This window comes from Salminus brasiliensis, chromosome 1 (genome assembly GCF_030463535.1).
Source record: "Salminus brasiliensis chromosome 1, fSalBra1.hap2, whole genome shotgun sequence".
In the NCBI taxonomy this organism is placed as follows: domain Eukaryota; kingdom Metazoa; phylum Chordata; class Actinopteri; order Characiformes; family Bryconidae; genus Salminus; species Salminus brasiliensis.
In genome coordinates this window covers 26,033,824-26,052,597 of record NC_132878.1, presented here as the reverse complement: position 1 = coordinate 26,052,597, position 18,774 = coordinate 26,033,824, and the positions used below count along the sequence as shown (strand labels likewise).

The window sequence follows — 18,774 nt, the reverse complement described above, 5'->3', positions numbered from 1 at the left end:
ATGCTTCTAAAGGCCCACGATTACCTAGATCAGTTGTGTTAGATTAGGGGTGCAGGGTGGTAGATCTCTAGGATCAGGACTGGCCACACCTGATACAAGACTTGTATAAATGTGTTGTGAGTTTTTGTTTTTCATCAACCTCACATATAAAACTCAGAAGACACGTATGTTTACTGGTGCATGTTTTGGATAGTGAAAGGCTATGTGTGTTGTGTAGTCATGATAACACCCGCTTCTGATTAATGAATTGTGCTGAATTCGACCATTTAAGTTAATTTAACCAAAGCAGTTCGTTCTAGAACAGGCATGTCAAACATACTGTCTGCCAAGTTAATTTAGGATTCATGGTTTTCAACAGAGATGATTTTTATTAAATTCAGACATTTATTAAAAGAAATCCACTCTCACAAAAACCTATAGGCACAGACAGGGAGAAAGTTAAATCTCTGTTTCAGCTGGAGATGGAACAACAGAGACTCTAACCAGCATCACCAGAATCTAAGTTTTTGGGGTCAATCCGGAGTCTATCCATAAACAGAGGCCATGTTGAGTGTCACAAAAACTCCCAAGAACTATTGCACGGTTCTAGGAACAAGCCTTGCTGCCTCATTCCTTCTTCACCATATGTAATTGTGTGTGTGTGTGTGTGTGTGTGTGTGTTTGCAACTCACCTGCAGGCAAATGGCTCAATACTGGAGTTAGACTCTGAATATGGCAACTTAGGAGAGGAGCTGGGACTAAAGACAAATACAGAGAGAGATTTTAGGAAGTCAGAATTCAATAAAATAAGCTTTTATTTTTTGACATATTTTATTTTGTCATTTATGGTATTTGGCAGATGGCGAGTTAATACTTTAAAATAGCAGCTTCAGCATAATTGTGATGCTCTATTCTCTTTAATAATATTTAGAATAACATATCTATAGTTACTACCTTACGCTGCTAACTGTATTATGTAACAATGCTTCTGAGAACTGTAACGCTGTGTAACCTCAGGCATATTCATGTAAAATCCTGTCATATTACTTATCTATTCACCGCTACTGTCACTGAAAGAAAAAAAGGCAAGTGGCATGCCTCTTTTTGTTTATTTGACAGTTCTGTACCTCCCAGCTTGTCCAGAAATGTGTAAAATGTGTGTATCAGTAGTGAAATACCAATTCTCACACAATGCTGCTTAAAGATGTGTATTATACCCCAACAACTTGTCCTATTAGCAAGCAACAACATCAAAACACTCTCTTTATAATTAGTGAAGCTGTCCATCCCAAACACTGTTTCAAAATAGAAACAACAACATTTCAAAATAGAATGAGGAATTTATGAGTTGGAGACTACAGAGCTGTATGACACTTCCTCCCTAGTTTTTAATCAGGAGTACTGGAGTGTTTTAGGCAATAATATCAAGGGGTTTGTTTTCTATTATCTGCTGTAAACTACAATTATGCAATTATATGTTATATGTTGTGTAGCTAAAATGGAACCCCAATCTACCACAAGACAAGTTGTGATCAGTTGCTATCTGTTGTTTACATATACTCATTATAGACATGAATGTTGTCTGTGTGAGTGTGTGTGTGTGTGTTACCTGTCATCATCCCCCTGCCCCACAGTGGACTGGACAGGGAGGTATCCTCGCTGTGGGTGTCTGTTGAAATACTGTTTAGAGCGGAACTTATTCTTCAGGGTCTCTGCAAAAGCCCTCACCTTCTCTCCAGAGGTGCTCTGCACGGACACACACACACACATTAGCTAATAAACTGACATACCTAAACTAGTTTAACAAAGATTCTTTTAAGTGTCCAGTTCATTCAAGAAACTAAATATTAATGTGCGGCTGCATGTTGGGTAGTGTAGTCTTTATCTACATGGTACTATATGATGAGTTACTGCAGCTTTTGCAGAACGCATTGCTGAATGATTGGCAGTGCGGCCTTACTTTGCTGTAGTATTCAACGATGGGGTACTGGAGGGTTTTACCCCTCCATGCATATCCTGACAGGAAGCAGATTTGGCAGATATCCACATTAAACTGCTTTAGGCTACGATACCTGTAAATAGATTAAAGAAAAAAACACACATCAGTCCTCTAAAGTGCTCATTTGGATCAAGAAGATCACATTATACAACATTATTGTTGCACGATGTTCCTTTAGCTCAAAATGATGATTATTATTTAGCTATAGCTTACTTTTATCCATGCTTATAGATAACAGTGAGCCATACAGTGTCAGAAAATACATCATTGTTTTTGGAGATTGCTGAACAACAACACGGTTTGAGCAGTGTGTTTGATGATTTAGACACCAAACACATCCTGGCTAATCGACTACATGTGGTTTAAGTGGAGAATTGTGTACATTATCTTTTTTTGCAGAAGAAAGTGATGTATTGGGTCATATAAGGAGCTATGGATCAATGTGAGACCTGAAGCCACGGATGGGGCTGCACCTGCAGACAGAACAGCGGACGTGGTGCAGCGTGCGTTCTGATTGGCTCACACGTTGCAGGACAGGAAGCCATACTACAGACTGAGGCTCCAGAGCGATCCAGTCCAGAAAATCATTCTCCCCTACAGAGAGACGCCCTGAAGCCTGCAGAGAGAGACACAGGTAAACAGAAAAAGGTAAGAGAGAAACAATGATACAAACAGAGAGAGAGACCAAGACAAAGAGAGAGAGAGATACAGAGAAAGAGAAAGGGATATGAAGAGAAAGAGAGAGTGAGACGTATGCAGAAAGAAAAAGGTACACAGAGAGAGTAAGGAAAGAATGAGAAAGATACAAATACAGAGAGAGAGGGAGAGAGATGGAGAGATACAGAAAGAGAGAGTGAGAGAGAGAGCTACAGAGATGCTTATTATTTACTGTAAACCTTATTACTGAATATCAACACAGATAGTGTGTATTTACTATGTGTGTGTGTATGTACAGTATGTGGGAGGTCCTTGCATTACTACTTTGATGTAGTTTTAGTATGTGTGTGTGTGTGTGTAGAAGCATGATGTGCTCTGTGTTTGTCGTTTTGAAGCTGATTCTCTGTGGCTTCATTAAGAAAACATTTCCTTATTAGGAATGTGTGTCACACAAGTTTACCCTTAGCTACAAAACTAACAAAGCCATCACACACACAAGCCCTAGGCTGAAGGACTGACCCACTGCCCTGAACCTAAATACAGACTTACAAGGTCATTGGAACAGTGCCAGCAGTAAGCAGTCAGTGTGTGGCCGGTTGTTTACATCTACAATTATAGGCAAAGTTTAGCAAACAATTGCCAAATGTAATCGAACAGCTATGATATGTTTGGTGTCAGACGTTTGCTACAAGGCTAATGTAGCTAACAAGCCAATGGAAGTGTGCACCACATACACTAAAATGGTGCTAAATGGCTGCCTTAAACATACAGTGTGCGGATATTCAGTAATCTCTAACAGACTTGCTGATGTGGTTTTTGACACTGTATGACTTTTTATTTTTATTTTGTAGCTTTAAACACAGGCTTAAGTACCAACCACAGCTAAAAACTATTTACAGACACCTTTAAGCAAAAAAGCTAATCTTGTATATATATTTTTTTTCACCCTTTGACATTTTACAGTTTTGTCAAAATTGATAAATTGAAAAATGATACACTTGCACTGAGTAAAGGTGTGTGAGTTGTGGGTCTGTGGGTTAGCAGACAGAAACCTGTGTATGTAATTATACTGCGCTAGAGTAGGGCGGAATTACTGCGGTCATTATAAATGTTCACAGTATCTCCAAATGAGGACGGTATTTCAAAATTATGCTCTAAAAAAAAAGGTGTTAAAAAACAGCACACCATGTGCGTGAGTTTAGTGATGTGCTGAGTTTGATTAAAAAGGAAAGCAAGCAAACCTGGATGAAGCAGTCTACTAAATGTGCCAAAAACACACATAAGACCATTCACTTGACTTTGTGATCTCAGCTATCATGCTTTAATGCTTTAAGTGTGTGATTTGAGCCACAGTTAGCTGGAACATGGTCTTTGCTGTGGTATTTCTAACCTGTAACTTATCTAAGCCTAGATAGTCGGCTATGAGTCCAAACATGGAACTTGTCTCAACTTTCTGTTACTTCCGACACCAGTCGCTCAACTTCACTCTCTCAGACACTAGCTAGCAGTGTCTGACACTAGCTAGCAGTGTCTGTAGCTCAGCAGTTAGTCAACAGCAGCTGTTCTGGGCTGTCTGCACTGGATCTGCAGCTGAGCTGGCTAAGCAAAGATCCAAAGCCAGGGACGAAAACCTGGCCTTTCAACATCAGTTGCATAATGTCTAAATGTTTATAAGTGGGCTTTCAGTCAGCCAGACTTGGATTTGTTCTGTGGAGAGGAGTGTAAGTCTTCACAGGCCACGCTGTATACGGTAGTAATATTTTGAGACAGTATGAAAAAGTAGATACTGCCCTATACATATAGCTAAATTCAGCCTATAACAGTTTAGCCTTTCAATACTTTAAGGCACAATACAGGGCAGCCAATTAGAATAGGGCTTATGTACATACTGCAGCCTAAAAGCTTCTGCCAATTTAATTGTAATGATAACGAGAGTTTTTTTTTTTTTTTTGCTTTTAATATGCAAATAGCTAAACATTCTTCTTTCTCATCATTCCTGGTGCTGGTAGTCACATTAGACAGATCATGTTTCACTGTAAGACAGCTGTAAATGTAGAGTTAGAAAGATCAGACCATCCTGAAGCAGCTGTTGACGCTGGGTTCCACGTTGTTCCCGCCGAACGCTGCTGCCTCCCCCAGCTGCCGTGGGATCTGGATCAGCTCGTGCAATAGAGAGCTCAGGTGAGTGGCATCACACTGCCCATCCACTCCAGACACCTGAAAGAACAAATCTAACACACACACAAAACACAAAGAAAATATTAAATATCATTGCAGATGTGGTGTACCTGCCTAAACCTAGAGACTACTTCAGTAAAATCTTCCAAATCATTAACATTTTAAGCTAAATAAAAAAGCATGGCTGTTTCTGACACTAAATGTACACTAAATGTTCTCTTTTAATAACATAACTTCTCAATGCTTTTTCTGATATGCACAATTTAACAATTTAAGCTAAATAGCTGAGTAAAGCTAAGTAAATACATACATAATAAAAAACTTCATGCTTCATACAGGGTCTTTTATTGTTACTCTGTAGAAGCAAAACAATATTTAGTCCTTGTCCAAAAACTATCACAGTGCATCCAACAATAAAGGCAGCATGGAACTTCTTTTATACTGTAACACAGTAGCATATCTGCATTGTAGTATTTGCATTAGATCAGCATACACAGCTTAATGTGCAGCAGCTATTTGTTTCTAAACATGTTTTGATTTTTGTCATCAACTGGTAGCCAATCAGAGGATAAACCACAACATCCAGTAAAACCAATAACAAGCAATGGTTAAGCTTTAGAGGCCATTATAAAGCAACATAATCCCACAACTAGTATTTTGTCAGTATCATGCAATGCTAATGTCCCTGAAGTCTGAATTACACTTACACTTGCATTTGTCTTTTACATCAGCGGCACACAAACTGACCAGGCCAGTAACCAGGGACAACAGACGCAACGTCCCAACACGACCACTGCAAGGGAGAGAAATAGAAACTAAGAGAAGGTACAATTAGAAAAGCACACTCACACAAACATTATACACACACACACACACACACACTTCTGAGATTAAAAGACACGTCCAGGTGTTTTCCCTGCAGTGATCCCATCTGCAAAAAAAGAAATACACTTCTGTATTCCACGTGCAAATTAATACAAATTAAAACAACCTACTGCCATACTGTTACAGCTACAACTGCTATACTACTACTGCCACTACTGACACATTATTACTGCCACTATGGATAGGCTACTACTACAGGTATACTGTTACTGCCACAGCTGACATACACCTAGTACAGCTATACTACTACTACTGCCACAGCTAATATACACCTAGTACAGCTTTACTACTACTGCCACAGCTGACATACACCTAGTACAGTTATACTACTACTGCCACTTCTTATATACACCTAGTACAGCTATACTACTGCCACTACTGATATGCTACTACTACAGGTATACTGTTACTGCCGAGCCGACATACACCTAGTACAGCTATACTACTGCCACAGCTACTATACACCTAGGACAGCTATACCACTTCCACTACTAATATACCACTAATACAGGTATACTGTTACTGCCACAGCTGACATACACCTAGTACAGCTATACTACTAGTGCCACAGCTGATATACACCTAGAACAGATATACTACTGCCACTACTGACACATTACTGCCCCTACTGATATACCACTACTACAGGTATATTTTACTGCCACAACTGAAACCCCTATTACAGCTATACTACTGCAACTTCTGACTTACACCTAGTACAGCTATACTACTACTGCCACTGCTGCCACATTCGTACTTCCGCTACTGATATACTACTACTTCAGGTATACTGTTACTGCCACAACTGATATACACCTAGTACAGCTATACTACTACTGTCTGGAGTGACAATAGTAGACATGCCATTCTCCCTATTCCAAGTCAGCGGACCATCAAAGTGACTCTGGAGCTGTTAGCTTTGAGGAGCTGAAAGTCTGATAACTGATAATATTTTATATGATCATAAAGTGGTTCAGTGCTTTACTGATTAACACAAATGGAGGAAAGAGAGAATCAGGTCTGGGCACATGTGAACACGATAAACAAACAGAAGCACCTACAGAAAGACAGAGAAATTAACTGATGGACAGATGTGTAATCAGACCTGTCATACACACTGAGCAGCCAGTTGAGACACATGTCCACACACAGAGGGATATCCACCATCATGCCTTTCTCCTGCTCCATGTGCTCGTACAGAGAAGTCAACACATCCACGACCTCCTGAATCTCCACAGTCCTACTGCCAGACCCCATCGCCTCTGACCTCCGCATGATTCCTGCATCACCCTGAAGTTCCGCCACCAGAGAGCTCAGAGGGATACAGTCCACTGGGAGAGGGAATTAGAAAGAGAGAGAGGTGATGTAAATGGTTTCATACACACTCTTGTTTATTATGCATATTATGCATATTGCGCTTTCTCACATTTTAGGAGTTTTTGCACACGTCTCAACTTCATAGCTGTTCTGTAGGCTGAGAACCTAATCTCACTGAGATCAGCTGAGAGAGAGAGAGAGAGAGAGAGAGAGAGGGAGCAGAAAGAGAGAGCACAGTCAATGACCTCCAGCCACTAGAGGGTGGTGGTATTGAGGATCTGGAATGTGATCAGAGTAAACAAGTTTAAGCTGAGTTTTGTTTTTCTGAGCTCTCTACTGGCTTACATTTGTACATAACCAAGATTATATATTGCTAATAAATGAGAATCTTTAATATCATATGGCAATCTCTAATACTCTAAATACAGTGGGGAAAAAAGTATTTAGTCAGTCACCAATTGTGCAGGTTCTCCCACTTAAAAAGATGAGAGAGGCCTGTAATTGACATCATAGGTAGACCTCAATTATGAGAGACAAAATGAGAAAACAAAAAATCACATTGTCTGATTTTTAAAGAATTTATTTGCAAATAATGGTGGAAAATAAGTATTTGGTCACCTACAAACAAGCAAGATTTCTGGCTGTCACAGACCTGTAACATCGTCTTTAAGAGGCTTCTCTGTCCTCCACTCGTTACCTGTATTAATGGCACCTGTTTGAACTCGTTAACAGTATAAAAGACACCTGCAAACAACCTCAAACACTCACACTCCAAACTCCACTATGGTGAAGACCAAAGAGCTGTCGAAGGACACCAGAAACAAAATTGTAGACCTACACCAGGCTGGGAAGACTGAATCTGCAGTAGGCAAGCAGCTTGGTGTGAAGAAATCTACTGTGGGAGCAATAATCAGAAAATGGGAGACCTACAAGACCACTGCTAATCTCCCTCGATCAGGGGCTCCACGCAAGATCTCAGCCCGTGGGGTCAAAATGATCACAAGAACGGTGAGCAAAAATCCCAGAACCACACGGGGGACCTAGTAAATGACCTGCAGAAAGCTTGGACCAACGTTACAAAGGCTACCATCAGTAACACACTATGCCACCAGGGACTCAGATCTTGCAGTGCCAGACGTGTTCCCCTGCTTAAGCCAGTACATATCCGGACGCATCTGAAGTTTGCTAGAGAGCATTTGGATGTTCCAGAAGAGTATTGGGAGAATGTCTTATGGTCAGATGAAACCAAAGTAGAACTGTTTGGTACAAACTCAACTCGTTGTGTTTGGAGGAGAGTGAATGCTGAGTTGCATCCAAAGAACACCATACCAACTGTGAAGCATGGGGGTGGCAACATCAGACATGATGTGGCAGAAAGAATGAATGGGGCCATGTATTGTGAGATTTTGAGTGCAAACCTCCTTCCATCAGCAAGGGCATTGAAGATGAAACGTGGCTGGGTCTTTCAGCATGACAATGATCCCAAGCACACTGTCAGGGTAACAAAGGAGTGGTTTCATAAGAAGCATTTCAAGGTCCTGGAGTGGCCTAGCCAGTCTCCAGATCTCAACCCCATAGAAAACCTTTGGAGGGAGTTGAAAGTCCATGTTGCCCGCCGACAGCCCCAAAACATCACTGCTCTAGAGGAGATCTGCATGGAAGAATGTGCCAACATACCAGCAACGGTGTGTGCCAACCTTGTGAAGACTTACAGAAAACGTTTGACCTCTGTCATTGCCAACAAAGGATATATAACAAAGTATTGAGATTAACTTTTGTTATTGACCAAATACTTATTTTCCACCATTATTTGCAAATACATTCTTTAAAAAATCAGACAATGTGATTTTCAGAATTTTTTTCTCATTTTGTCTCTCATAGTTGAGGTCTACCTATGATGTCAATTACAGGCCTCTCTCATCTTTTTAAGTGGGAGAACTTGCACAATTGGTGACTGACTAAATACTTTTTTCCCCCCGCTGTACTTACATTTTATATGGTTTTGGTAATCACATAATGGGACTAATATGTAAAACAATTTCACAAAATGCAAATATAATATTTCACAATATTTATTATATACACAATATTTCCAAAATCATTTACAGCACTTGTAAGACGATCTTAGCCAGAACAGGGCTGCAGCAATAAGTCGATGTAGTCGATGATGTCATCGCTGAAAATGTGCCAACATCAATACTTTAAGACATTATTTTCATAATTTTTATGTCTCTAAGCACCATTGAGCTCCATTCAAAGCTACAGTTTTATTAAAAAACTTCTGCAGCAGAGTCCGACTTGGTTGCTAAATATGTTTTTTGAAAGATGGACGACCAGAAGCACGAACACTGTAGCGCCGTAGTGATGTTTATATCTCTGGCCCCACAGACACTGGCAAACGGGTACTTTGACATCGTTTTTTTTGCAGTTATGTCACTCTGGCCTCGCATCTGCAGTAGGTATGCACCAGCCTTTATTTACCATTGATAGGGAAATCCATTGTTCTTGCAGCCACTAAATGCACTCATTATTAAAGCAATATATTCGTCTGCCTGCTATCTTGGACTCTCCAGTAAATACATTACGAAAAGTAAAGGTTAAGGCTAGAATCTGGGCTTATACATTGATTAACTGCCAGTGTGTGTGTTTGTGTGCTTTGGGCTTATAAATCATGTATAATGACTTGATTCTGCCCATTATTTTATGATGGGTTTAAGATGTAATTTCATTCAAAGGCACTATCTGTGTTTAGTTTAAACTGTTTCATACTACTTGCAAAGGGGTTCCTATGGTGTTCCGAGTGATCCCTAGGGTGTTGCTCAGTGATTGCTGTAGTATTCCAGGTCATTGTATGGTGCTGCTATGCAGTTCCTATGGTATTTCAGCTAGTTGCAGCTAGTTGCATTTTTATACAATTGTTAGATGGTTGCCAGGTTGTTGCTAGAGTATTGCTAAATGGTTGCTAAGGTAGCCAAGGTGGCTACTCGGCTGTTACCAGGTGGTTGATTGTTGATTTGGAGTCGCATTCTCACCCATAGACTGGTATAGCTGGATCATGCGGGGGTGATCCCAACTAGTGCTCTGAGTACTGTGACTGAGAGAGAGAGTAAAGAAAAAAAACACATAGAGAGAAAGAGAGATACAGAAAGCAGAAATCAGGGAGCCGTTAGTAGCGTGCAGCAGTGACAGTGTGGATGCTTATGAATTTTTAATGCTAACGTTGGTGCTGCATGCAAGGCTGACGAAGCTGAACTTACTTGAAGGGTTTTACACTCACACATCAATCAGACACACACGTCTCTCTCTCACACACACACACACAAACACACACACTCACTTACTTGATATAGTATGGCACTCTGTTGGCAGAAATGGCTCTTTCCCATGGACTCTGGACAGAACCTACACAAATACACACACACGCAAACATTATTTCTGACTATTCTTGAGTGAATCTGAGATGCACTCAAATCCATCATGACAGATACATGTCACTGTATACTGAACATTGCCAAACTAAGAAATTCCTTATCTCTACAGGATGAAGAATAGCTAGTACATGCTTTTATTACCTCAAGGCTAGATTACTGTAATGCACTTTTGTCAGGTTCAACTAGTTCAAAATGCAGGCAGCGCACTGGCTCCCAGTTAAATTCTGTATTAACTACAAAATTCTTCTATTAACATATAAAGCCCTACATGCCCTCGCTCCTGAGTACCTGCGAGATCTTATTACATAATATGAACCATCAAGACTACTTAGATCTCAGGGTGCTGGCTTCTTAGTAGTTCCCAAATTTCAGAAAACCTCAGCAGGGGGAAGAGCCTTTTCTTATAAAGCCCCCCAACTCTGGAATAACCTTCCAGATAATGTTCGGGACACAGACACAGTCTCAATCTTTAAGTCTAGGCTGAAAACTCATCTGTTTAGTTTAACTTTTGGTAAGTAATGTTTCCCCTAATATAAAGGTTGTAGGTCCAGGGGTTCACGGACATGGGGAATTGAAGTATACTGAGATGTTGGAGCTGTTATCTCGCTGCTTACACACGATCACTTAGGTTTGTGGATGGTGAAGCAGATAGACGCTAGCATTTCAGGGTGCTCCCGCGTCTGTGTTACCTTCTGGCTCTTTTCTTTTAATTAGGCTGTTGTAGTCAGACCTGCCCGAGACATCAGACACACTCTCAACATTCTCTGCTCTCTATAAATCCATTCAGAACTAACTCTGTCTTTTTACCTTCTCTGAGTAAATGGTCACCCAGCCCAACCTGCTAGAAGACTGCCCACTGGGGTCCCCTCTATCTGTGTCAGACCAGCTGCCACCTACCAGTCCTACCAGGTAACCGTTGTCGCTGTTGGCAATGCTCACTGGGGTCTTTTTTAGTCTTTTTATGTTATTTATTTTTCTTTTTTTCTGTCTGTTCTTTTATTTATTACTGATTGTATAAAGCTGCTTTGTGACATCAACAGTTGTAAAAAGCGCTATACAAATAAGTTTGACTTGACTTGACTGTTCTGTATACATTGCAATGATGCTGTTATTATTGGTCAGAAACCACCCAAGAACCACCAACGCACAGGCCTGCCATGAACTGGGAGCTGCTGGAACACCAGTGTCACTTGTGTTTTCCATTGTCATGGACTGAGAAGCTGCTTTGAGGGAAATAAGACCTACATGGTCAAAAATATATTATATTTTTGACCATGTTGGTATAATTTTAACCTATGAGGCTTTGATAACATTCATGGCCTTGTTATTACTTTTGCTTGTGGCCATCAGTTGCAAGTAAACAAGATATCCTCAGTGCTGACTGGCGTACCTCTATATTTAATGGGAGTTTGTTTAGTCAATGTGAGGTCCTGGATTGGTCATTTTGATTGTCAGTCAAATCTTGAAACTATCCAGTCTGGCTCATGAGGTCGTACTTCAAGGCAGCCTGAAAACTATGCCTTATTCACTATTACTTACAATCAAAAATCCAGATTACTAGATAGTGAAGGATTTCAGACACCTTGTTATACATTTTGCTGTGCATTGTGGGATTGTTACAGTGTACTAAAAAGTCATGCATGTTTTCGGACACCACTACTAAATAGCAGGAAATTCAAAGTAGTGCGCTAGATAGTGAATATATTCTGTCTGTATTCCACTGATTTCTTCTGCTGCTGTACTTCTGGCACCGTGCTCGATTAGTCGACTACAGACCACAGCGCCAACTAATGCATTCATCAGTTGACTATTCTGTGAAACCCCTACTGTGTATATTGATGTGTATGTGTTAATATTATGTATGTGCATAAATCACCTAAGAGAAAGTGTTGTGATACAGGTCCAAAGTCTGTAAGAGCTTCCTGCAGCTCTCTCAATCTCTCCTCTATACACTCCTACAGACAGAAAGAGTAATGGGTTTTAGGAAGTTGTCTGACACTCTGTGTACTCAGCCTTCTACATTGTCTAAAAGAGTGCATTTGTGAATGTGTGTGTACCTGTAGAAGTCGCCAGTCTGCGTTAAGGTTGTGAAGTGTGTGTGTGTCGTGTTCTGTCAGACACACGCCGGCGTTGCAGAGCTGGTGGGCTAAAATGTTCACATGCTTTAGGCCCTCCCTCACAGGAACCAACTCCTTCTCAAATAACTATGCGCAGACCCCCCCACCCCACACACACACACACACACACACACACACACACACACACACACATAGGATGAACATTTACATTTTCGGGTTAACATGTTTTTCATTGTACAGAGACAATATATGTGTGTGTGTGTGTGTGTGTGTGTGTGTGTGTGTGTGTGTGTGTGTGTGTGTGTGTGTTTGTGTGTGTGTACCCCTATAGCTTCCACATGGTCCTGAAGTGTTTCTATCTGTAGTTCTTCCAGTGGTTCCCAGGCCTGCTGGACTCCCTGAGCTTCATCTATCTGTTTCTGTATTTCCTCCATGCCACAGTGCATCTCCTCCAGACCGCTCACTGCACCCTCTAACCGCTTTCTGCGGGCACTGCACCGCCGCAGCACACTGTGCCACTTAGCCTCCGCTGTTTGAGCTGTGTGCCCCACATACTCTCCGACCACCGGCTCCGCACGCATCCCTAAGACAAGAGTAAAGGAATAGTATACTCTCAGACATTCACAAATTCATTTTTAGCTCTTGGGACTGAAAGAGGTGTCCTCCAGGATAGATAAAAAGCCCCTCAAAAGTCTGTTAATTATGACTGGTAATCCAAAATATGACTATTTTGTGAAGTTGGCACACAGAAGACATCCTTATAGTTAATCACCATGGTATTGCTAAAATGCTTCCTATCAACTTCCAGCAGACAGATCAACCAAAGGTACTGACGTCCAGCAACGTTCTCTCAAAGTTTTTAAAATACATTATAGACTATAGACTGGTATCTGATCAGACCTCCTCCTTCTGCCCTGTTAATCTCCTTCAGCATCTTTCACATCCTCTTTTTATCTGCATTCAGTAGCTTTTCTTTTTTTAAGCACATATTTACAAGAATTTAAGTTGAACTGGCCAAATCTATCTCACCTGTCTGACTTTCTGTGCTCCTGCCTCACAATTTTGTAAATACATCTACAGGCTGAGGAATGTTGTGGAGCCAGGGAACATTTATTGTAGGCTAACACCCTCCTAAAATTCGACTAGCAACGCCTCGGTTAACACCATGATAATTGGTAGGGTAGAAGCTTTTATTACTTGTTAGCTACAAATTAGCTTCAAGCTTCAGTACTAAAACTAAATAAACAGGCTTCACACACTAAACATGTCTTAACTACGCCTGGGATAAGGAGGATAATGAGATTTGAAACTGTTGCATCAGTATAAACTGTATAAGAAAGGGGCACCTGTGGTGGTCTCCACTAGGGGATGCTCTGAAAGGAAGTCCTGAGCTGCCTCTAGCACAGAGTGCACGAAGGATGTCCTGGAGTTCAGCTCCTCCTCAAAGAACTATAAAAGAAAACAATTCAACAGAAATCCCTCTAATAGTGTACCTTAGATGTGGAGAGAGAATCAGAACATCACCATAATACACACTGTACACTATATGGACAAAAGAATTGGGACACCTGCCTACTCATTGTTTCGATTGCATTCAGCCACAAGATGTGTTAGTGAGGTCAGTATAAAGGATGATCAACACCCCACCTCATCTCCAACTTCCCAACTCATCCCAAAAGTATTGGATGAAGCACCATTTTTCTAAAGAACACAGTTCCACAGCACAATGCTGGGGGGCTTTATACTCATCTAGCCCACGCCTGGCATTAGACATAGTGCCAATAGGTTCATGTTTATCTGCTCCACAGAGTCCTATTCTACTGGTAATACCTATCACAATACATCACAATATATTGAATCATAACCCCTGTATCATGATACTGTCAGGTTCTTGTCAATACATAGCCCTGGTTATTACCTGGTGCTGCTGTCCCTGGTGCTGCAGGGTTTTAAGATCGCCCCCCAGAGGCCACGGCTCCTCAAGATCTGCTTCCTTTAAAGCCAGCCAGCCAGACAGCTCTTGTAGAGACAGCTGGAGACTACACACACACACACACACACACACATAAATATACAATTATGTGAAAAAGTAATATATTTATATGTGGATATTTGATCATCACTTGAATAATACTGAGAGATGGAAATAAAATAACTAAACCCATACAACTAAAGAAATATTAAAATAGTATAATATTATTTATTATAGTATTATATTATTATAAAATGTTTTAGTTGTTTAATTATTAGTCATTTATTACTACTTCAAATGCATAATCAGGTCCACCACATTAGCTGCAGATGATTAGAGCAGCATTAGAGGGATTTTGGAGGAGCCTGTCTTATTAAAACCTCAGACATTTAGTTTAGTTTGCTCTTGATAGGTAAAGTGAGAGTTATTACAGTGATGAGATCTAAAGCTCTTTTTAAGGCCCTCAGAAAGAAGGTTGTAAATGCATGATAAATGAGTCTGGGAAGGGAAAAATCTCAGATCTCAGAACACACAACTGCCAACATGGCCAGGTCAGAACGTCCTAGGAAGTTCAGTTCAACAGCACACCACAAAATACCTAAATAAGTCTCCAAGATCTACAATCAAAAAGACACTGTGCACGTTTAAAAATTTCAGAGCAAGTCTAATGTTTTCCAGAGAACACTTAAACCAAGACCAGGACATCTGGAACAATGTGCTTTGGACAAATAAAACCAAAGTTGAAGTATTTGGACACCAAACATGTTTGGTGTAAACCAGACACAGCATTTGAGCACAAGAACCCATGTTAGCACGAAATGTAGGGCTGCTTTTCTGAATCCACTAGAAATTCTTTATTGTGTCAGAGGGCACTAAAGGATAAAGCGAGACAATATGTCTAAAAACTAAAGCTGAAACATCACACGCTAAAAGAAGACTGGGAAAAACTTTCTATTAACTGATATCAGATACTAGTAGATCATTATAAGAAACATCTAACTGATATTATTTCAGCCAGGGGGGAATACCAGCTATTAGGGCATTAGGGCAACTTATTCCTCACAGGAAAGTTGCATTTCTATTAATTACATTTTACTAATGATTACTAAGACATTTTTTAAGTTTTAAGTGTTTCGTTATGTTACTCCAACAATTTTTGAATGAAGATCAAATGTCCTTATGCTGAAAAATATTCAAAAGACAAAGGTTTTAATGGGATGCCCTCACTTTTTCACATGACTGTGAACACACCCTTACCTATGCTGTGCCCTTGTCCCACACACTCTATGAACCTCTGGTGAAGTCTCTAGGTGCAACCCATTTCCCAGAACTGGCGATAACCACTGTAATGAGAGCTGCCCAGCTAAGGAAAGGAAACACACACAATCACACACATCTAAATAAATCTATAAATATATAACATCAATATTACAGTCATCATCACCAACATAATCACCATCTTCATTAAAATCATCTTTACCATTATTACCGTCATCACTATCCTTACAATCATCGTTATCATCACCACAATTAGCATAATCATCGTTATCATCAAAGCAATTAGCATAATCACTATCATTATCACCAATGTTACAACCATCATCCCCATCTTATTCCTGACCTTATCAAACTTATAAAGGCTTATAAAAGCTACAGTCTAAATTGTAATTTTTACACACAAAATTACATATTGATGGCAATGATGGTTGCAGTTACCATAACCATCTTCATAATCACCATCACTAAAATCATAACCATCAACGATCATTACACACACACACACACACACACACACACACACACATTACACATTGCATCCTTCTTTCCTTCCCCCTGTGGGTTGGCTTCAGTCCACTCATATGGAAGCATGTGGGATAATGTTTATGCATATATGCACCGACACACACACACACACACACAACCTCTGGTGAGATATACTTTATTCATGAGGGCATTGCATTGGCGATCTGCTTCACACACACATACACACACATACACAAACACACTGTCATACTCACACATGTATGCACGCTATGTTAAATAGATGGACACACACACTCACATGTGGGCACACACATACTATGTATATAAATTTTTTATTGCCATTTAGGCTGAGTTTAACTGAGCCTCATATAAAGCCTAATGTAAAAAGCTGGAATTTGAAAGAGTATGTCCTGCACTGAACAAAATTTGAAATTCTGAAGATATAAACCTCAGTTCACTGAATTCCCATTTAAATTTCAAAGGTTTAATGCGCCATGATCATTATCGCCAGTATTATCATAACATTTCTCCAACTTACAGCACCATTGCAGTGCCCAGTAGCTTGCTTACTGCCGTTTGCATTGAAACAATTTATTTAACAATATCACTTCCTGCAAAAGAATGCAGTCAGATAAGCTTTAGTTTATAAATACAAAAAGTTATTGTGCTGTTTTTTGTTGTAAATTGTGTACCATTTATCTTTACAATGTCTTTACAATCTACTGATCAGGACATTCTGTTCATTTGATTTGATTTCCATCTAAGATGTTGGGTGAGGTATTCCACCTCTCTGCGTATTTTTACACTCCACTGCATTAATGAGAGCACTTCTAAGAATGGTGTACTATTGTTTTTACACTATGAGTATGAGTACTGTATCACAATCTAACTCAATTAAAAGAGCAGAAACTGAACTATAGTGAAAGTATGAATACTGTATCTCAATCTAACTCCATCAAAAGAGCAGAAACTGTACTATAGTGTAAGTATGAGTACTGTATCACAATCTAAGACAAGTAAAAGAGCAGAAACTGAACTATAGTGGAAGTATGAGTACTGTATCACAATCTAACTCAATTAAAAGAGCAGAAACTGAACTATAGTGGAAGTATGAGTACTGTATCACAATCTAACTCAATTAAAAGAGCAGAAACTGTACTATATAGTAAATATGAGTACTGTATCACAATCTCAATTAAAAAAATGGTTACTGAACTATACAGTACGTATGGGTATTGTATCACAATCTAACGCAGTTAAAAGAGCAGAAACTATACTATTTTGTAAGTATGGGTACTGTATCACATTCTAACTCAGTTAAAAGAGCAGTAATATAAGAGAACTGTAATACAGTGAAAGTATGGGCTTGTCTTTCTTATTATTATTTATGCAGTTGTGTTTGGCTAAATGTAGTTTTTAGAAAGAGAGATTGTGTGTATCTGTGTGTGTGTGAGAGAGAGAAAGAGAGAGAGAGAAAGAGAGAGTTTGTGTGAGAGAGAGAGAGCAGAACGGCTGTTTAATTCCACTTAACTACAGGCACTTTGAGATATCTGGGAGACTCTCAGCTTCTTTTGGGCATTCGTAAATAATCAGCATGCACACACACACACACACACACAGACACACACACACACACACACACACACACACACAGACACACACACACACACACGCACACACACACTTACACAAAAACACACAAAGCACACACTGAAACCATTAATGTGCTCAGTCAAGTGAATCATTTAATTAATGCCTGCAGTCGATCTGAGATGAGCACAATATGACACCTCTGTCTCTCAATACACACACACACACGCACACACTGTTTATACACTCACACGATAAGACCCCAGTGTGAAAACACTGGCCGTTTATGTTACGTTTATGTTTTTTTTTTCCATATTTATTCCATATTTAGTTATGTGCATACCTTTTTCTAATAATATGTCCCACATATGCTTAAAATATAGAATCTATATGTAAGAAAATCATTTCAGATATATAGGATAGTGAAGGGAACGGTGAAAGGATAAACATGGTGAGCAACAATCCTCAAATACAATGTTGTATTTAATCAAGCGGTGATTAATCGGTATCAACAGGCCCAAAGTTTGCCAAGAAAACATTTTCTCATTCCATTACTATGTTTTGATGAGCCTGTGCCCACTGCACCCTCAGCTCTCTGTTCTTGGTTGACAGAAGTGGAACCTAGACATTCTCTTTTGTCAAAGTTGGACATGTTGTGCATTATCAGATGCTTTTTTGATCACGTCAACTGTACAGAGTGGTTATCTTAGTGACTGTAGCCTTCTTGTCAGCTTGAACTAATTTGGCCACTCACCGCTGGCCTTTCTCATTAACCAGATGTTTCCATCCGCATCCTGCTGCTAACTGGATGTTTTTTTCTTTATGAAACTATTCTGAGTAACCTCTAAAAACATTTGCACTGCAAATCTCAGGAGATTACCAGTTCTAGAAATACTCAAAGCAGCCTGTCTGACAGCATTGCCT

The 18,774-nt window shown here is 39.9% G+C and overlaps 1 protein-coding gene across 1 annotated transcript in view; it reads right to left on the bottom strand.

The window, feature by feature from the left end:
- LOC140551977 (dystrophin-related protein 2-like) overlaps positions 1 to 18,774 on the bottom strand; it is a 30,546-nt gene that overhangs the window by 6,076 nt on the left and 5,696 nt on the right. The window contains exons 3-18 of the mRNA XM_072676285.1: positions 15,754 to 15,826; positions 14,443 to 14,563; positions 13,871 to 13,973; positions 12,848 to 13,107; positions 12,504 to 12,650; positions 12,323 to 12,401; positions 10,357 to 10,417; positions 10,048 to 10,109; positions 7,125 to 7,199; positions 6,804 to 7,029; positions 5,521 to 5,606; positions 4,709 to 4,866; positions 2,428 to 2,594; positions 1,940 to 2,051; positions 1,589 to 1,725; positions 672 to 737 (exon numbers count right to left, since the gene is read on the bottom strand). Coding sequence (XP_072532386.1) covers positions 672 to 737; positions 1,589 to 1,725; positions 1,940 to 2,051; positions 2,428 to 2,594; positions 4,709 to 4,866; positions 5,521 to 5,606; positions 6,804 to 7,029; positions 7,125 to 7,199; positions 10,048 to 10,109; positions 10,357 to 10,417; positions 12,323 to 12,401; positions 12,504 to 12,650; positions 12,848 to 13,107; positions 13,871 to 13,973; positions 14,443 to 14,563; positions 15,754 to 15,826 — 1,933 coding nt within the window. The remainder of the gene's footprint in view (positions 1 to 671; positions 738 to 1,588; positions 1,726 to 1,939; positions 2,052 to 2,427; positions 2,595 to 4,708; positions 4,867 to 5,520; positions 5,607 to 6,803; positions 7,030 to 7,124; positions 7,200 to 10,047; positions 10,110 to 10,356; positions 10,418 to 12,322; positions 12,402 to 12,503; positions 12,651 to 12,847; positions 13,108 to 13,870; positions 13,974 to 14,442; positions 14,564 to 15,753; positions 15,827 to 18,774) is intronic.